The 20,737-nt window shown below is 46.9% G+C and overlaps 1 protein-coding gene across 1 annotated transcript in view; it reads right to left on the bottom strand.

Moving 5' to 3' along the window:
• The window catches only part of LOC131265499 (probable serine/threonine-protein kinase DDB_G0267686), a 62,570-nt gene that overhangs the window by 21,196 nt on the left and 20,637 nt on the right, over window positions 1-20,737 (bottom strand). Inside the window, exons 2-6 of the mRNA XM_058267772.1 lie at window positions 11,775-13,131; window positions 6,914-7,144; window positions 6,706-6,820; window positions 6,492-6,599; window positions 4,870-5,406 (exon numbers count right to left, since the gene is read on the bottom strand). Of these exons, the coding sequence (XP_058123755.1) occupies window positions 4,870-5,406; window positions 6,492-6,599; window positions 6,706-6,820; window positions 6,914-7,144; window positions 11,775-13,131 (2,348 nt within the window). The remainder of the gene's footprint in view (window positions 1-4,869; window positions 5,407-6,491; window positions 6,600-6,705; window positions 6,821-6,913; window positions 7,145-11,774; window positions 13,132-20,737) is intronic.

The following is a 20,737-nucleotide window of genomic DNA, read 5'->3' as shown; positions in this document are numbered from 1 at the left end:
ACATATTATTTATCAGTTCATTTTGCATCGTTTTGTCTTCTATCTTGTGCTTGTAAATTTTACCATTCCAGCATTAGGAAAATGAAATCAGCAACATAAACGTTTCCCGACACCGAACCCCACACACGGCTCCCCGGGAGCTTGGAACACGAGCACGAGCGGAGATTTGTGTTCACGCTCACGCGATAATTACGATTGACAGTTTGAGCTCGAGCGCACACATGCGCGCCCATTTCCTTCACCCGAGCGACGGCTGGCGTTAACGGGCGCTCGTGATCTACACCAGAGTTTGTGCCCGCCACTTCCGGTACACTATCCCCTGTTGCGATCCGTGGCGATTGCCAGCATCCAACCCGCAGTGCCAGCTGTAAATCATGTGCAGGCGCTAATCTTCGCCGATTAATCTTCGTGGGCTCGCAGCGTTAACAGCAACGTTCAGGTGAGGTGCGGGGGCGGGGAAGGGTCGGCCAAGGCGAGCGACGACGACCGCGCTGACAGGAGCCAATTTTCCGAGTTCCAAAGTGTCATTTGTTTACGTCGCCGTGGCCTTGCGCGCGTGTGTTGCGGAGGAGGACAGCTCGCTTTGGCCGAGGAACCCGTGGCAGAACTGGACCAACACAACATGGCGGCATTCCAGGGCACGAAATGCGGCACTCGCTCGGCAAACGCTGACCCGGCTACTGACCAGCGCACGGGACCTGTTGGAAAACGAGTGCTTTCCAACCTCCGTAGTCGTAACGTAGTCATGTACTCTGGCGTGGCGACCTCGCGCTCGGTCGGCAGGAAAGGAATGCGTGGCGGTGCGAGCCCGATCCAGATGATATCATAATTTTTTTCACTCCCCCCTCCCCCCACCTCTCCCTCTTCACCCCTACGCTAGATTGAGCGGCAGCAATCATTCCAGCAGCGTCGAACTGGAAGCGGAAAAACGTGCTAAAAAACGTGTACCGACGTCTTGCGGTGGCTTCGGCTATGGAGCGTGGCTAAAGTAACGGCTTCCACTTCCCACGGGCAGGACGTTCGCGGTTCCAGATGGTGTACGTATGAATTGCACACACACAGACATGCGGCGCAAGGTACAAGGTAAAATGCGCCAGCACGTCCTGCCACTGTCGTCATTGGTCGAAGATGATCTGTTCGTTGTCAAATGATCACTTATTACGTCAAATAACGAATTCTCTTGCTATATTAATGTTATGCCTTAATATATGTTAATTCTCAGTATTTACCAACATTGCGATACAGTTTCTACGTTCGTTTTGTACGAACTTGCATATGTTCGAAGAGGCAACAATGGTTTATTAGTTATGGAAGAAGTTTGTAATGGTATTCCAACAAATTATTTGCAATTTAGTCGCCAATGAAGGAACTTTTTGGAGCTTGTATTGTAATTCGAAGCATGAAAAAGAAAATGATTGGTACGGATGTTTAGAACACTACACTAAAAACATAATTCAGAAGATTGATTTGGTTTGTAAAACTAAAATAAGAATGCAAGCACAATTGACGTCAAGAAACTACGAAATGACAAACATTTCCGAACACGATACATCAGGTTTTAGGAATTTTAATGCGATATACAAAACGAAAAAAAATATATACGACTACACGGCACAACAGTAAAAAATAAGTACACAACAGTAAAAAAAGTAATATATACGGCACAACAGTAAAAAGGAACAAAAACAGACAGAAAACTTAATTTGAGAGGTGAATTTGAATGCTTTCCTGTTTCAATTATTTTTACAAATCATTGGCAACAGAAGCTAAGTAAAAATAATACTCAACTGATATTCGAAATAAGAGATTGGATAAGATTTCGAACCGTTGGTATGAACAGAATAAAATTGGAATTGTTTCCAAAAAATGTAGGGAAATTACAAAAAGAATGATTTACTCTATAAGATGCTGGTTATGAATTGATAAAAGGCAGCGCATGTTGTTTAAATTGAATCCATTTAAAACAGTGCATTAATTCAATTGGTAAATGAAAACAGTAGTAAATAGCTTTTTCCCTCGCATTATGTACGGGAGTTTTAATGAAATTTTGAACAGGTTCAGGTTCAGGTAGTTCGGAGACGACGAACAACATCCAAAAACATATCCTTGAGCTGCGTACGAATCCGCCTCAATCCTACATATGCCATCCGGTTCCCATGCATCACGATTGGCACGCGAAGCAACGAAAAACCAGCAGAAGGGCGTGTAGCTGTAAGAGGCCAACGCTGCTGACACCCCAACTAACCCGCGCTGCGTGCCGTAAGATGGATGGATGGGATAATGCGTGCAATTAGTCGACAAATTGAACAACTCCACACACACAACGAGTGCCGCCACGTGTCACGGCGCTTGCGAACACCGCTCACGAAGGGCTCCATCGAGCAAGAAGGTGGCTCAATTAAACCTTCATCTACATCTCACACCGTGCTGACAGTGGCACACTGTCCGTGCAGCGTACAGTGCACACGGAGCAGCGCTTTTGTCACTAATCAGCCTCATAAAATTGCAAATTCAAATGCAAAAACCCACTACTTTGGCTAAACGAATCATTAACACCATCGAACCTGTTTGCGTACAGCGCAACCCGGCTCAGGTGATTTCGATGCAACGATAAGAGATTAAATCGTAGCCCTACGGAACGCATGTTATTAAGGTGAATTATCACGTTATAATGTTAGCCTTTTGCAAGCGCCATTCATTATTCAAATTTCTGCTCCATCAAAGCCCGGCACTAAGTAAATAAGTAACGATATCCAACCGGAATGATTATCGACTCCCATGCAACTATCCGATGCGGAAGCAGTTTAATCAAAATCTCTCAAAATGGGAAACATCGCTTTCGAACATGGACAGATTAATCGTTTTCATTTCTTCTCCTTCCGCCACTGCTCGATGCTAGTGTAGATGCACATTGCCAGCAGTACAGTGTGTTTCAGTGGCACAACCTCAACACAACCACAACAAACACACGAAAATCGGTAGCGTTTCCATGCTAGTAGCCGCGTATAATTGCTACAGCATCCGGCCCGCAGCCTGATGCATCGGATCCAGGCACGTAACTCAAATAGAAACTACCTCTTTTCCACGCGGTTGCAAACCAGAAGCATTAAAATACAATTTAAATTGAGAGATTAACCGAACCGGACCGATGATGAGGGGGCAAAGGGGGAGAAAGAAATATATTTGTTTTCCACGCCGCACCCCGCAAAACGACTTGCCTCTACGAGTCGAATGTTAATCTTACAAATCGATAATAAATGTGGTACGAATGAGAGTATAATGGGAATGATACTGTGGCGATCGTAAAAATGGGTGAACAGGAAAAAAGCTGCATGGAAAAAAGATCTCTTTAAACAACGACAACTGCGTAAAGCCTCACTAAGCAGATGAAGTCATAAAACGGTGCCATGTTCGATGGTTTATAAGTTTTTTTTCACACAGGAGGGAGAAGAAAAGAATTCACAGTGTGACGGTTGTGAATAGATAGATTGTTCTACACATTGTTAAAGTATAGTAAGATCATTGAGAGAAGTAATAAAAGATTCGAAAAATGTGGTCCAACTAACCCACACGATGTAATAAACAGAAAGACGAACGAACAGCAATAAACAACCTGACATGAAATAGGGTTCAGTTGTATAAATCACTCCGGTGCATGTAAACTCCCTCGGCAATCTGCGGTTGTCCCCGATCGCGACGGGTTGCGTAAACCTGGCGAATCACGACTCCCATCGATCTCTTGGCTGGATGCGCGCAGCCAAATACAAAATCATGTCAAACGGTCGTGTGAAAGCCGTTTGCCGTCGCATCCTACGGGAAGAGAGTGGCAAAGAGGGAGGGAAGTGGGAGACCTTACTATTAATTTGCGATGCAACTCGATGCAGCCGACACTTTGGGATCGATTTCACCATCGATTCGCGGGATTCATCCACGAGTCGAGCGTTCTTTACCGGGTTCGTTAAAATGAGCGCAATTGCGCTCGTATGAGAACCACGCTGCAAACTGAGTGCAGCGCTAAAAGCAGCGAAAACAAATAGCAAATTGATTTGCAGACATGTGCAAACGGGCAGGGTTGGCTCTTGAAAAAGCCTTCGTCAACCTAGAATAAAGCACGACCCCACGAGGAGCATCTTCCTAAGGGGCTTGGTTTACGAGCATCACGAACCGAACCGTGGTTTCCCAAGTCTTTACCGGTTTGTCTGTTGGATGTGGCATTTTCCAGCACCGCAGTTGATGGGCGAGCAACGCCAAGCCCCGGGCAAGGAGAGCGCGAGCTTCAATAGGTTCGATGGATTGTTTTCTTTTCCTCCTTCTCACACACCCGAAGCCAATAAAAGACTTCAATCGTGGCATAAGTAGGGAAACTAACCTATCGATTCCCTGGCCGCACGCCGGGAGCCGCTGGCTCAAGAACAAACAGCCAACAAATGTTGGTGGTGGTGGCGTTGCTGGCCCGGGCAAAAGGTGTCAAGAAACGTCTTAAGCAGCTTTAAATGAGGCCCATAAAAATGCCAAATAAACCTGTCGACGCAAGTCATTGCCGAGTCAGGGTGGGGATGGAGGCGGAAAGCCATCGCATATCGACAGCGAGCGAAGAATGCATCCAGCGCTGCACCCGAGATGCCGTATATAGAGACACCGAGGAGCCCAGCGAGGCCTCTTCGGGACGCTCGTTCGTGAGCTAATTGACTAACTAGTTTTATTGCTTCATCGCGACCTGGAAGCCGCCGTAACTGGGTCTCGACGGGGACGGGGGGGGAGTGGTGGACGGTAGGATCTTCTCGCAACCGCGCCGAGGGACCGTTATAGTGGACGCGTCGGAGTTGAAACAGCGCGCGCGCGCGCAGTTCGATGACACTTGGCACTCACCTGGACGTACTCGGCGCAGATGTCGATGCTGGCAACAAAGTCGCACACGTTGTCCACCGTCCAGGCACCGAGTTCCTCGACGCGCGCGTGGCACTTCCGGGTCGCCTTGAGATCCAGCGAACCGTCGGCGGACGGCTGGCTGTTGGTGGAGCTGGGCGCCGGGGACGTTTCCTGGTGGCGGCTCGGGGTCGGCGACGAGAGCCTTATCCGCTTGCTGGCCGACGGGGTCGAGGCGCTCAGGTCGAGCGGGAAGGTGGACAGGGCGCTCGGTTCCGGCGCTCGGGACGGCGATTTGAGCGGGCCACCGAGCCCCGCCGCCGAGGGAGGGGGCTGCGACGGGAAGCTGGCCAGATGGTGGTTCGGCAGCAGCCCCGGAAGGTAGCCCGTGGTGAAGGGGGACGGGAAGTGGTGGCTGGTCAGCGATGTGGAGGTGGCAGGAGGAGAGGAACCGCGGGACAGGGAGGATGGTTTCTTCAGCCCGCCACCCGTGTCCGTCTTGAGAATGTTGTGAATGTCGGACTCTTTTGCAGCCCGAGCCTGATTGACAATGAAATGGTAAAAAATATAGAAAATTTTTAAAAGATACATCATTTTATGCTTACCTAAAATTATAATTGGTCACATAAGACATATTCTAATCTATTTTTTATTTAAATTCATTGTGTTTTATCGCTGCCCAGTTTTCCGGCATTACAATGAAGCAAATAATTTTATTTTTGAATAATATGAATAATTTGATATTTTTTCATATGCCTAAATAATGTTTTTTGTTTTAGTAAATCTTTATCACTAATATATAAGTTTCATTCTATTATGGTTGAGAAAATTATATTCAGATGATTGCATTTGAGAATTTGGTATTTTTGTTCGTAAGAGACACAGCTTTAGTTTGTCCAAAGAGTAGTTTTTGTGTACCAGTGTTAAGAAGACTTAAATTATTGAAGTTATTGAGTGATTGTTCAAATTTTACAAATAAATTTGTAATATCAAAAGAAATAAGTATGATAAATTGACAAAATATATTTTTTTAAATCGGTAACATTGAGAGATGTAATATATTGGCGACAGCACTTTTTTCGCGTTCCTTATCATTTTCTTTGGAAAAGCTAAACACAGTTGAGAAAAAGATAATTAATGGATCTTCAGAAAGAGATGCCTTATTGGACACTTGCAAAAATAAAAATAAAGCCGTTTCGTCCCACGGAATTAGTTGAACTTGTATTTAAATGCTTCGTTTGATCTTTTGAAAAGTAATTAGAATAATATGGTCGTTGCATCTCATAACTTGCTTTACCAGTCAGGAAAACATTAAGTTTTTATTACAATAACTTTTGATTTCTAATTATGTCAAAATTAGCTAATATTTTACTTACTAATTCTACCCGGAGTTATGTAAAGAATTACATTTCTCCGTTCCAAATAAACATTCACACAAACTTCAGAAACCCTTAAGGATCCTAACAACATGATCAGAAAGGTCAATTCTTCGAACAGTAACTGCTTGTAATAATTACAATCCCAATCAACGAGTACCACTTTGTAGGAATCACAAGAATAATCGCACCTCCCCATGGCGCCCCAACCCAACCCAAGACCTCACCCGGGTCCAACCCCCTACTTACCAGCGTGACGAGCGCCTGCGTACTGCTCATGTCGATCAGGGGCGGAAAGACGGCCGACTGGAATGGAAGTCCCGAAAACAGCGACGTCATAATACTTGGATTAGGTACCTGCAGGTCGGAACAGAAGGAACAGGCCCAAGTCAGTCAAGCCCAATGGAGGCAATAGAGCACCGCCGGGCAGATCCCCAGCTGGTGGGCACCGTGAGGTACTTACTTGAGTGGAGGTAAGTGGGCTGCCTTTCTTGCTACTCAGCGAGCCCTCGATGTAAGATTTCGGCTGCGTGAAGCGCATTTTTGGTTCGGGGAAGGAATTTTTGATATTCGATACACTGTTGCGAGCGGGAAGAAAGCAGAATCGAGAGAAGAGTTAAATAACCTCACACCGCGTGGTGGACAACACAAGGGGATGTCGGTGGACTTACTCATTAGTGTTGTTATTGTTGTTGTTGTTGTTGTACTTGGCGGCCAGGCTGCGCATAAAGTCGGAGTAGTTGCGCGCCTGCAATTCGGGTCGCCCAACGGAGTTCGCACCGACCGAGTTCGGGGACGGAAGTAAGCCACCGGACGGAATACTGCTGGGGAAGCTGGCATCGCTCGCGTGCATCGTCTGCGGTGGCGTCCCGGAGAAGGACGACGGCGTCACACTCCGCGACCTTTGATTCGTGAGCGTGGGGAATGCAAGGAACGAGCCGGAGGGAAATGAAAAATAAAGTATAAAAATTAAACAATGAACCAACGGCAGAGAATGGGCGCAAGAAATATGAATTACTTGACTAATTACGCCCGGGACGGACGAACCGACATCAAGATAAGTGACACATCGGACGGGAAAAAGGGGTAAACAAATCGAGGCGGCGCACAAGGTGCAAAACTGCGCACCAGAGAACTCAGCAGAACTGCGCAGGCAACAAAACAACGCCCCACGGAGGTGTGGAGACGTAGAAAAATTAATTTCGTCCCCGTGGCGCCCCGAGGGCTCTCTGGAATGGCAGCCGAGGCAATCCTTTCTTGTGTCGATGCGCCACAGGCCACGACAGAACACGACAGCGACACGCGGAAAAACAAAACGGTGCACCTTGATCGGCGATCATCCGACTCAACCGATCTCGGCGGCGTTCCTTCTCTCTCTCGCTTTCCGAGATTCCTGGCTTTCTTTTTTCCTCGACGGAACGCGGGGAAACCGGCTTCGCCGAACAAACAGCTTAATGAAATTAACGATCAAACTTTCAAGTTCAATAACCGAGACTGATGAGCAAGTGTGACACGGTGCGATACGACCCTCGCGCGGCCACGCACACCTCCGAACGGGGCCAGAACGGTAAGAACCTGTCACCTGCGAGGTGGTTTGATATGCTTTTAATTATGTGTCACCCTGCCAGACACGCACCGGGTCACGGTTCGAGTGCCACACTGCACTGGAGATGGGTTGTGTGTGGCCTCACGATCTGGTTCGAAATTTCACACCTCACGTACTCACAAAATTATAGCACCCGCCATTGCAGCTGGGTGATTTATTAAAAGTTCGTTTGGGTGAAGTATGCCTATCCGTCGCGTCGTTGTCGAGAAGTACAATAACAAACATTAGTGCGCGATCGGAGCGGGTAGGGGGTTTGAAACCCACAGTCAAATTCCCGATCCTCAACGCTCCGCCATAACGCCATCTAATCAATCAACCCAAATTCGTTCCCGCTTCCCAGCGTGCCATAAACCGAGGCACCGTTAAGGCGCAGATCGAGGCACATCATCGCCTCGGAACAAAAGGTCAGCAGCTCCGGAGAGGACGGGACCGATCGGTACAATAAAACGACGGCCACGACAAGCGGCGGGGAATCGGGGAACCACCGCCTCGATGGCCGCGCGTTGAGAAGCACTTGTCGTACTATAAAACACGGTTATACGACTGCTGACTGATGTTTATGACAAATTTACTAATCCACCTGCGACACACTGCACACTGTGCCTCAATTATCCAGCCTGCCGACTGATTTCACTGCCTGACTTTAATGCCCGGCACATAAAATACACACACACACACTCCGTTGGGAATAGGGAAAGGCCACAGACAATTAGAATGAAAGACGAGTGAACGGTCAGATGTAACGGTTTGAAATGGATCAATCATCCGTGCGACTGTCCGGTAAATTACTCTCCCCATACCTGCTCGCTAGTTCGATTGTCACACCCAGCCGAGGCGACTGCGTGTCTTAACGCCCCACTGGACCCGAAGGGATAATTGTTTCTTCCTACCAGCCTACCCCCTTTTCCCAGCCCGCCGGTGACAGGCGAAGTTCCTGCCGAAAAGGAACGCCAAGCCAATTGGATTTATTATTGAGCCGCGGCGCCATTTAAGCAGCGGATTCATTTGCGGTCCGGAAATACAAATTAAGACTTTGTTAAAATTAGTTCAACTCAATCGAGTTGCACCGGTTTGGAGATGGTACAAGCATCAGTGAGACGTGCAGATGTGTGAAAGGAATGAGGAACAGTATGGATTAGCGCATTGCTTGAAATATCTTTTCTTTTTCGATAGAAATTGATAGCAACAGCACCAAATTCTGAGGCGGGATAAACATTGGAACAACGTGAACAAAAAATTATATTGTTTTGAAAATAACATTTGAAATAGAATAGAATACGATTTTGAAACCCTTTTTGCGTGCGCTTTATATCCCCTACATGCATTTTTACTTTCTTGGAAAAGTCATACATTCCAAGGTTATATGTATAGCAGAAATCGTACAAGTAGGAGTCTCGTTTTAGAACGCTCAGTATTACCAGAAGAAGTAAAAACAGTATCTACCAAAAGTACTACAATCGTTAAAATTAACGGCAAAGCTGGTAAAATGACACAAAATATTTACCCCTAAAATATCTATAACCCTTAAAGATGGGTTTTCATTAGTTCCTTTTATCATCTGGAATTCAACTTCGATAAGTTATCTTCAAACAACAGTATCTGATGATAAACCGGCAGAATTATAAGTCGCTCGGTAGTTTGCACGAATTTAAGGCAGAAGCCGGAACAATCGTAGTCCTTGCAAAGAATGTCTTGTAAATTACGATGTCCGCAACTCACTTCATGATGTTGAGACATAACTACCAAAACTCGAACGAATGACCTCTTGCCTCGTGCTACCAGTGTACCGGGATCCGATGTTTTCTCTCCTCGGCCCAGCATTCTGCCCTGGTCGAGCGAGATGATTGCGCCGGGCTGCTATCGGTGCAAATCGGTGGCACTGGCCATGACAGCCACCGCTCGATGGTATCTGCGAGGCGATAAAACATTCCCGACGACAACATCCCGGCGATGAAATCCGGGAGCCACCGTGCGGGGGTCCAAGGGCGATGGCGGGCGGTGTGCCACGGGAGGGAAATACGGTAAATGATGGGGAAAGGTAAAAGTAATCAAACATGACCATCCGAAGCCCGGCCGCGAACTGCCGACGACCGCTACTTAGTGCTTCCGAATGTCCGTCCCTGTCCGTTGCGGCCGTCCACGTTCGCTCCACGCTCCACCGGAAAGGTCGTTTCACGCATGTCCGTGTCAAACTTGTAAATCAAATTAGTCATAAATTTAACAGTCGCAAAGCCCGAACCGTACAAAAGCGACGGCAATGACGATGACGACGATGACGACGACGACGTCGACGATGGGCCGACGACGACGGATACTCGTGCTCGCACAGGCAGGCACACACACACACACGTTGGACCACACGTTTTGCTGACAAATGATGTTGCTGCCGTCACGAGATCGCGCTGCAGAGCGAGGCGGTCAGCAGCAAACCGACCGGTCATCTGAAAACTCCGACTAGCGGCTTCGCAAGCCAGTTAGACATGACACATAAGCTCCGCACCGAACCAGAAGCAAACACGGAGCAACGGAAGCCACTGGGGACTGGGGAGGGCAACGGGGATCAATGCCTGGAATGGGCAGGCTACCGTCGGGCAGCTCGGGAATGCTCGACTCTGGACACACTCGAGACAGTGATCGCGTTTGCAGCCGGTCCAGCGTAGGGAAGGAGAATAAATCTGTTGCAAAGTGTGCGCTAGATTGGCTGCTACCGTAACTGGTCAAAGGGTGTGCACAGACCGGCCACAACCTGTACAGGGAAGGGAACAGAAGGTGCAGACATCGGAGCGACAGGATGAATAGGCAAGAAAGTGGAAAATATAACATGGCAAGGTTTTACGTTCCGGTCAAGACGTTAGACGGGGAGATCAAGATAGATACTTCTGGATCTTTGTCCAGTGAACTCCCCAGGTGCCAGAATATGTGTAGGTCAGAAGCCGGGTCTCCCAATTTTTGCAACCACAACGGCATATGAAGTTCATCTGATCACTGATTAAATTTGGATTTATTCTAGCGCCAAATCTACGAAGAAATGTGAAACTGATTGTTGTCTGTTATTGTTATTTGAAGATACAAAAACAAGAGTAAACGATCGTAGAATTCATGCCTATAATTGTTTGAAAGCATTCTTATCTTATTAACCTACACTCTAATAGATAAGAAGCTGGCAAATAAAGCAATAAACTTTGTTGAGGTAAGAGGTAGGACTCATCATCATCAATCCAAAACTATTCTTTCCAAGCAGTCTTTACCCTGAAGGTTTTACTCTAAGTATCACTCAGTAGATGTTCTGAATATAAATGAAAACTGATAAATGGTTGAGATGATTTTTTAAACAAAAAAACACAAGTTGACGATAATCGAGTCACTACGAGAAGTTGATCGAATGCATCGGCCAATAATCAGGAAAAATTAAAGTTTCTACTCCGGCGCACGATTCTCGGTACTCCAGAATTTAAAAGTATAATTCAACTTTCTTAGGATATTGAGACCTTCATTAACATTTGATATTGAGCTTGCTCACATTTGTTACGTAAAATGTCGTGCGTCAAACTACACCCTCGTGGGCGTTGTATGTTTTAAACTATCTGTGTTTCATTAAACAAACCTATTTGAGTGGTTCAAGAGATATAATAATCTGAATAGAATAAGAATGACAAAATCACTCATTCCTTAAGCATGAGATCTAAAATTTGGTTTGAATACGAACGATCGTCTGCTCGGCTATTTGAACCAACATCGTCCAACTTACCCTCAACAGATTCAGGATGCTATAATCCGATTTAAAGATAGCAAAAAGGCGAATAGCTGACAATTCGCAAAGGTCATATATTCTTCCGTGCCTAACCCGAGGATGTCCGATGTGTCTTGATGATTGAGATCCCGCCGAAGGCGCAGGTCCTGATAACTGCCCATCTCTACTAACTTACCTCGATGCCATCGATTGCGCATCGTTGTTGGCGGGACTGAGCCGCTCGCTCTTGATGCTGCCGCTGCTGCTGCTGCTGATGTTGTTGTTGTTCGTGTTGCTGTTATTGTTGTTGTTGCTGCTGCTGCTACTATTGCTCGTTTTGTTGCTAGTGATTTGGTTACTGCTGTTGCCGCTGCTGCCGCGTGGTGACGCCAGCGCACCGTTGCTGCCATTCCCACCGAGAGAAGTGCTGCCGTTCCCATCGCCGACGACGCTGCTGTTGGTGCTACCGTTGCTACTGTTGTTGTTGTTGTTGTTGTTGTTGCTGTTGCTGTTGTTATTGTTATTGCTAATAATGCTAGCCGCTATTGCACTGAGATGGGCACTGGTGCCGTTGGGGCCTCCGGGGCCGCCGTTCTTGATCAGATTCAGCTGCGACTCGATCATGGCCCCCGCTCCTCCCGGGCCGTCGCCGGCGGACCCGCCACCATTGCGCAGCTTCTCGTAGAAGGCGCTGGCCGACGCGGGCACGATACCTCCACCGCCGCCGCCGCCACCGCCCCCACTTCCGCTTCCTCCGCCCGTGGGCGAGTTCAGATACTTCTTCCGATCGTAGATGCGCTCGCTCAGCATTTTGTCCAGCGAGTGCAGCGTTGCCTGGTGCTGCCGTAGGACGCGCGTATCGATAGCACCGAAGTGATAGTTTTTCACGCTGCCGTGCTCCGCTTCCTCCGCTCGCGCGCCGTTGCCACTCAGCAGATCAGGTGGTGATGGTCGTGCAGCGGCAGCAGCATTGCCCTCGTCGAGCGCACGTCCATCGCAGGCGGAATCGAACGCGGACGGCGGGGACGGTCGCCGTTGCAGCCGGTGCAGGCTGGCGAGCCCTAGCAGGGCACCCGAGGCCGCACTAGCACTGGTAGCCACCGAACCGGCTTCGAGGGCAGCCGCGATGGCGCTGCTGGCGGCGTGCAGCGACGGTGGGTGGCTGGAGGGCGCGGGTCGCGTCGCTCGCGTGATTGATTTCCGCTTTCCGCGGCTGCGGGCGGGCGGGCGGGCCGGCGACTGCGGGGAGATCGGTGACGCCGGTGTTGGCGTAGGCGACGAAGACGACGACAGCGACGACGACGGCGACGACAGCGGCGGAGACGTGGCCGATGACGACACGGACGCTGATGAGGCCGATGACGACCGAGATTGATTTGATGACGACTGGTGGCGGTGCTGCGGCCCTTTCTGCTGCCGCTGCTTCTGCTTGTGCTGCTTCTGCGCCAGGAGGACTATCGAGGATGGCGATACGGCGGCCGTTGCTGCCGTTGTTGCTGCCGCTGCTGCTGCGACGAGGCGTTGCGGTAAATCTTCATTAACCGTTGTTTCTCCTGCGCAATCGATGCGAACCCCAAGGAAAAGTAAGAAGAAGAGAGCAGAGAAAATACCAAATTAGATCGATTTATGTTGGTTGTGCGAGCGCGCGCGAGAGAGTTTTGCCTTCGGGCCCATTCTTTTCCGCTTTCCCGACGGTGGGCTGGACCGTCACCATCCATATCGCTTCGATTGACGATGGGTTTTTGTGTGCAACTATGCGCGCACCATAATCACCATCCGCACGGATACCCCCGGGAACGACCCGGAACGCCCGGTTGCCCGGGTGATGTGAGCGTGTGGAAAAGTTTTTCTCACCGTGCGGCGATTAGACAATTTGAGCGGCAAACAAACGATCGTCAACGTCGCGGCAAATGATTCTGTGGTGTGAGCGAAAATATAAAAAGAAACCTCCACCAGTGGAAGAGCCATCGGATGGAACCGATGCAAAACTGGCAACAAGTGTGACAATAATGGAACAGAAGTGAAATACACCCTCTTACTGAAGAGAAATGGTGAAAAACTGGAGAAAAGTGTTCGTGGGGGGAAATCATGTGATTTGAAACTCGTTTGCCAATTTTAAAAGATCTTGTCCTAAGATTTATGGCCTGCTTTATAAACCTAACAAACCTGAACTATCCTAAAATCACGACAAATTAAATACAATCATTCAGCCAGGGAAAAAATGCCCTATTCCTGTCTCTTTGAACAATGATGGGTTTTGACAGTAAATTTCGAAAACTGTTTAAATTTGCAGAGATAAATTCAGAAGAAAACGAACATAACGCCTAAATTTACTTGTTTTGCTGGTTTGTTGTAATTGCATTGTTAATTTTATCCTATCATTTTATTTATTTGTTTTATGTTTTCATTCATCTCTTGCCGTTTCGTTATTTTTATGTTCTGCTTGTTTCTAAATTCTTTTTGATAGTCTAGTTCCTAGTTCTGTTTGTCTGCAGTTTTCAACCTGGGTTTACTGAGTTTTGTAAATCAGCTCAATTAATTTTTATTGAATAGTATTAGAAAAAACTGCACATTAACATCACTTATGCAGACTTCCTTATTTATTGTTTTCTAAAAACTTGACTGATTCAACTCTTCCTGCCAAATCTTTTAAATGCTTATTTTTCAGTATGCAACAGATATCGTCCAAATTAAATGATCTGGAGCTGAACGGGATAACTAAGAATTCTGGTAAATTTGAACTATAAAATAATAGGTCAACTGTACGGCTTAAGAATCCGAATCAGCTTCATGTCACAATCGCAACACATCATTCGCACGTCGCTGGATGCTCGTAAAAGATCTGCGCTTGAAACAATCGGATCGTCGATGGTGGACTCACGCAAGCCGAGTCCGCAAGCAAGTATGTGCGCAAAATGGCTGCGCAAAAATAAATGCCCCATTCTGGTCGCAGAAGTATTTCTGCACACTCTAAGCCCGTTACCGTAACCTTGATCTTGTGAGGCGAATGGATTGAACTCAATGTCTAGGACAACAAAGCGAGTAGGCGATGGTCGGTCCGCGATGGAACGCTCAGCAAGCCTGCTCAGCAGGCAAAACTGCCTTCGGACAGGGAACTGGTTGCAGAAGCTGGCAGCAAAAACAAAAAAAACAGGTACATCCAAGCCGTGCTGCTTGCGGTACACAAATGTGTACGATCGCGTTGCGTGACCTTTTACTTTGTTTAAATATGAGAAGTAATGGCTACCGGTCGATCTGTACCTGTATGTCCGGAATAGGTAAGATCGGACACTCAAATGTTAAGGATTAAATAAAGTTGATCAAGAACGTGTTGAGAAAAGTGATACATATAAGAAGAACACAAGCTTAGACGTTTCGTTTTTGGTGCGACTGGATTACACTTTCAAAATGGACACTATTTGGGACTAAGGCGGGTTCGACGACAAAGTTAACAAAATGGATTTAACCTTACTTTTACGAGAGTTTTATGATTTACTTTAGATTTACTTTGGATAGAAACTGTTGAAGAGCTTTAATTCAAATAGGAATAGCAGAATTTGAGCGCATGGCGTAAAAATAATAAAGGAGAAACTGGTTTTCCACTTCAGGTTCTCTCTACTTACAAATAAAAAACAATTCTACAATTGTGAGGTACTTGGAGCACTATTGTGCAACTTTGTTGTTTGAAGTAGATAGATAGTAATAACTCAAAATGTCCAACGATGCGATATGAAGGCACGATTATCAGATAAGGCTAATCCCGTGTGTAACGTGACATCTCGTTTCCATTTCCTACCAGATTTGACCCGTGTTATCCACTATCCGTAGAACAATCTTCTGCGCAACAATGTGCCGCACGCCTTCATATAGAGACCGACATTTATGAGGGCCAAAACATGCCAATACACCCGACTCAACAACGGCAACACGTTGCCTGACACCTCGTCACCGGGCAGGACGACTGGCGGAACCCTAGAGCGAGATATCTGCACAACCTTTGCGCCCTTTGCCACTCCATTCATTTCCTGGCCAACGATGTTCGGCCGCCTCCGGTTCCGATCGGCGCAACGACGCAACCGCACACCGTCGACTACTGGCGCAGCATCGTTTGCATATCATTATGCAGCCGACGGTCGTCCACCAGAGTGCAGAGAGGCCTAAAAGAATGCACCGGGAGGACCTACAACTTTATTTCGCTATTTGCTCGGCAAACCGAAACCTTCTGCTCCACGGCCGGTGTGAAACGGCCTGCGCGACCCAAAGTTCAGCGCAATGCAGATTAAATTTCTCGATAATGCTAATTTTATTTAATACAGTCTTCTTCCAAAGCCTGACACTGCGAAGCCCTGCTTGACGCTCGAGCGCTGTGCGCAGTTTGTGTTCGCCTTTCCGATAGGATCTGGCGTGGGAGAGCTCGATTCGGTCTGCGGGGCGAAAGGGGCTGCCCCGGGGTAAGCTGAACCGGGAGGACAGGTTTGCCCCGTACGTACACGGGTGGTGTCGCTTACACCAGGCGGCCTTTGCATCGCGGCTGCAAGTGCAACATTTGCATCGATACGCGTTCCACCCGCACTTGAAAATGTGGCACGGTTCAACTCATGTTTCGAGCGGTCGCACTATGGGATAGGTGCGTGCGAATAGACATGCTACAAGTATTATTAGGTAAACCGCATACGGATTTGTTTAATTTTGAGGATGATTAAAAATAAACGATCGTCCATTTTCATAGACCTACGATCTATAAAATATACTGGGTAAGTAACGGTCGTTTGTTTTGATTTTAAAAACCATTTATATCAACGAAAACGTTTGACACATGCATCCAATTCATCCAAAACGACTTGACAAGAGTTCAAATGTTAAGCAAATAAACTGTCCGCTTAACCTAACCATTATTCACAAAAAAAATCTGCCTATCTTTATTTATCCCGACTGATCGCAATCAATATCGTTTTATAATTTCACCTAATTTATTTAAAATATTATTCGTTTCTTTAATTCAATATTTTTATGCTTGCTTTATGAAGTAATGAAGCTTTTAAAATGATTAAAGATAAAATAGAAGAAATTCTACTGATTAGTGAGTAGTCAACAAAATTCAAGTAAGAAAAAGTCCCAAATATTGTTTTCAGCCCGCTTTGTGATCATCAAATATTTTCCATATTTTTTAAAATATTTTTTATACTCCTAATAAGAAAAAATCAATCTTTTTTAGCCAATGTTTCTCTGTTATTTTTACTTATTATATTCGAATTAGGTTTTAACTACTTCTCTTTCACATGTTAGTTTGCATCAGCTGATTTCGCGATCGCGTACAGAAAGAAAGGCAAATGTTTTATACTTTTTTCAATCCGATAACATCAAATTAAATAGTTTGGTAATCATACCTTAGTATAAAATTGAACCCAAATCCTTAAATCCAAATTTTTGCTAACATCTAATGCAGCCATGGTTGTTCTAACATTTACTTTTGTTAATGATAGTTTTAGGTTTGTTTTCAAAATAATTGTTACTTTTGATACCATGGAACATTCATTTTAAATTTTCGTCGTACGAAGCTCGAATCTATGGTTGGGTTGTTGAACGCATGGATATGTTTTTGATAGATGTCATTATTTTTATCTCTTTTGGTCGCATGATAGACCGGCTGTGGCGCATAGTCCTTCACCGCAGGTACCCCGCAACCTAGCGAACAATAATGTATTGGAACGCCACAACAGAATTTCAAACACTCGTCCGATCAAGTGCTGCCCGCACTACAAGTGTGTTCCCTTTTCCGCCAGTGCTTCCCCCAGCTTTCCCCGCGGTTCCCCCTCCCCCGACGGTGCCCGGAAGAGAAACACTTTAAGCCGGGCGGAAACGTGGCCACGCAAAAGCGACGCCTATGCTCGTGTCCTGCAGCATGCATCGGGGCTTGCGAGAGAGTGGCTTAATCAAATCGAGATCAACCCGAAACCCGTAAATTGTCATTAAAAGCCGTATGGTACTGTCATCGTGTAACGTTCATCTGGTGCGCGGAGGTCCGTACCGTTTGATTTTACGGTGCTTGGTGCCTCCTTCCTCGAGCCCCACTCCCCTTTCCAGCCCGCTCGCGTTTCCGCTCGCGGCTCAGGCCAATTTACCGCCAAGAGATAGTCATCGGATCAGTTTGGTAGAAAGTTTTTTCCTAATAACACTCTCTATCCCTCCCTCTCTCTCTCTGTCTCTCCACTGCCTCCACCACCTGTCTGATCGGCCATGGCCGATTGGGTTTTCGGAGGAAAATGGTCCTCCAGCTTTCCACCGGCCACAAACGAGGTGGTTCGCCCCTTCAACGGGAAAGGCCCGGACCCGGACATTCGGCGTCCCGAACCGGAGGTTCAATTATTCGCCTCGAGCCCCCACCACACACACACACATACACACATTCGTCCCCCCGATCCGGTCTCAATTACGACGATCTAGACCGTAGCCATCAAGAACGCCCTTCCCCGGTTCCCCCATGGAAATGTTCCGCTGCAGCGGAAGTGCCGTGGCGACCAACGCCTTCGAAGCTACGACGCCCCGAACGCATGCCAGATTTTCACGCCGTTTCCCGTCCGGCGTCGAGAGGCCCACTCGGGTGGCTGGACGTTCGGATTAGGCCCTCCGAAATCCTCCCAGCGCCGGCACCCGGGAGGTGGAGTTTCAACTTTCGGCCTGATGAGGCCGGGTGCCAGCCGATCACTTCATTACGCGAGCGGCCGAACCGAACCGGGCGAACGGCGCCGGTGATGTGTGGCAAATGGATTGGATCTTTATCGAAAAATTAAAAGGTGTGAGAAAGTAATTTCCTGATCGCCAATCGCTCCCAACTCCAGGGCCATGGTAGGAAGGAAGAAAGGCAACAACCGTAAATCACAATTTTTCGCTACCCCTCTCCGCCGTCCGCAGCCCCCTTGTCGCCCACCCGGACACTCAACATCCCCTTGGCATCGGTCCTCCTCCTCCTCCTCCTCCTCACAGGAAGCATAGCTCAATTTCATTTGATAATCATAAGCATAATGGTGCTCCAGCTCCGGCTATTCCCTTCCGTGCCCGATCGGTTTCGGGCCCGCGTGCGCAGGTGCTTCGGCAGACACTCGGGCGATTTCCAATTGTGGCCTTTTCCCCCCTCCCCCCCCCCAGCCTCCCCCCAGGGTCCACTGTTCCGGTGGAAAACGCCGGTGCTACATTGTTTACACTGCACGTTCGTTCCGGAGCTCCGAAGTTCAACAGCAGCGTTGTTCAACCGCGGACAATCGGCCAGCGCGGGTTGTGCGAGTGCGTTGTGCAAGTCACTCCCGCCTGCCGACGGTTGTTGTTGATGATGATGATGATGATGGAGCTGCTGCCGTCGTCGTGATCACTCCATAAAGTGGCTCCCTCACGCCGGAGGTGCGAACGCGGGCCGGGGAAGCCCCCGGAAGGAGGAAGAAGGAGCCGATCATCACCGGTATCATCGATTACCCGACCCGGGCAAAGGGGGTATGGGGAGGGGGAGACATGGGCGTCCAAATATTTCATCTATTTTAAACTGCATGAAATTTGAAGGCACGACCGCGCGAGGGATCAAGAAAAAAAAACGCCTCGCAGGCCCGAATCAAGGGTGCTTCGGGTGTTCTTACAAGGCGCACCCGGAGAGAAGAAGGCTTCATCCCCGCCCGCCACCGGACAAGTGCCAGTGAAATATGTTTGGAATGTTGGGCCAGAGAAATGGTTAACGCCAACACCACTCGCACAAACAATTGAAACGAGTAATCGAAACCGTGGGGCTTTTTCGGGGTTTTCCCGCCCCCCTTTCCCCGTTAGGGCCCGTTTGGATGGAAAAGGCTCTTTGCGTTTGCATCCAATCGATTACGGCTCGAAACATTCCTTGGTAAGGCGTTTTAAACCGTACCTCATAAATAAGGCGTGCGCGTGAGGATTGAAGTTATGACATGATGCAGTTACATTACGGCAAATATTGGACAAACGATCGCAAAACGATGAGAAAATTCCCGCTTTATCATTTTCATTAGCAAACGAAACAACAGAAACCAAAATACAAGCAAAGTAAAATAATAAAAATGAGACAACGTGAATTGATCGATTGAAAACATCGTAATGCATGGATATCCTTCAAAAATAAATTATATAAAATACGTTAGTATTCTTTTTTCCTCATACTTTAGAGGCTTCCGTTATATGTTACGTTGTAACATACGTTATGTAGGATTTTCTAATAAAACGTTAACCAAAAATGAATAACAGTATAGGTGAAAATAATCCAAAAATCAACTCAAGAATATCCAAATCTAGAGGATTATTCCCAAAGGGCATCCATCCCATTTGAATAGTATTTATAATAAAACTATTCTATTTTTAATTTTGACATTTTTGTTTTAAATTGTTTTTGTGTCGTTTCATAATTTTTATTTATTTTAAGCTACATTTTATCACTTTTATTGGTTTCAAGCTAGATTTTGTGTTTTTTTAATGTGATTGTAACATGCACAAAATATAATGATTCCATCAGCTTGGAGCTTTTTAAAAATAAATTCAAATTACGGTTAACACATCAACTATTTAAAATGACAGGATACATTTTGCCAAACAAAAACAATCTGCTTGACCATAAACATAAATGATTCAACAGGAAAATAGAATATTGTTTATCATCTTAACATCCTTCCGGAACATACCTTTTAATTAGTAACAAAACTTGTAATAGCTTCATTGGGAAACATGTAACAAGAATTTGTCTTGTATAAAAATGGCGCAACATTTCAACCGTTAGAAGGTGACCCATTCCATCCCCCAGATCATGGAGCACAAGATGAGAAGGTGGGAGGTGATGACGACACGGAAGGTTTCTTTTAACGGCCTCCGTTGTTTAACGACTCAAACCTGTTGCTTTACCACTGCATCCATCGTGCATTGTCATCGGATATGTGCATCTTTATAAACGTGGAACAGGCAAGGCGACGCACACTAGTGAATTGAAATGCAGCGTGACCTTTTTAGGTGTTTTTTGGGTATAACGAAAATGAAGTAAGGTCAACGAGAACTTCGACTCGAGAATGGGATGCTCTAGAGATGAGAGCTCGAATCGCCAAACAACGGACCAGCTTGACAACATTTGATCAGCAAGCAAAGGTGTGAAAATCAAACATATTCTTT

Source organism: Anopheles coustani, chromosome 2 (assembly GCF_943734705.1).
Source record: "Anopheles coustani chromosome 2, idAnoCousDA_361_x.2, whole genome shotgun sequence".
Taxonomy (NCBI): Eukaryota; Metazoa; Arthropoda; class Insecta; order Diptera; family Culicidae; genus Anopheles; species Anopheles coustani.
Note: the sequence above shows the minus strand (reverse complement) of the source record. Positions and strands in the feature narration are given on the sequence as shown.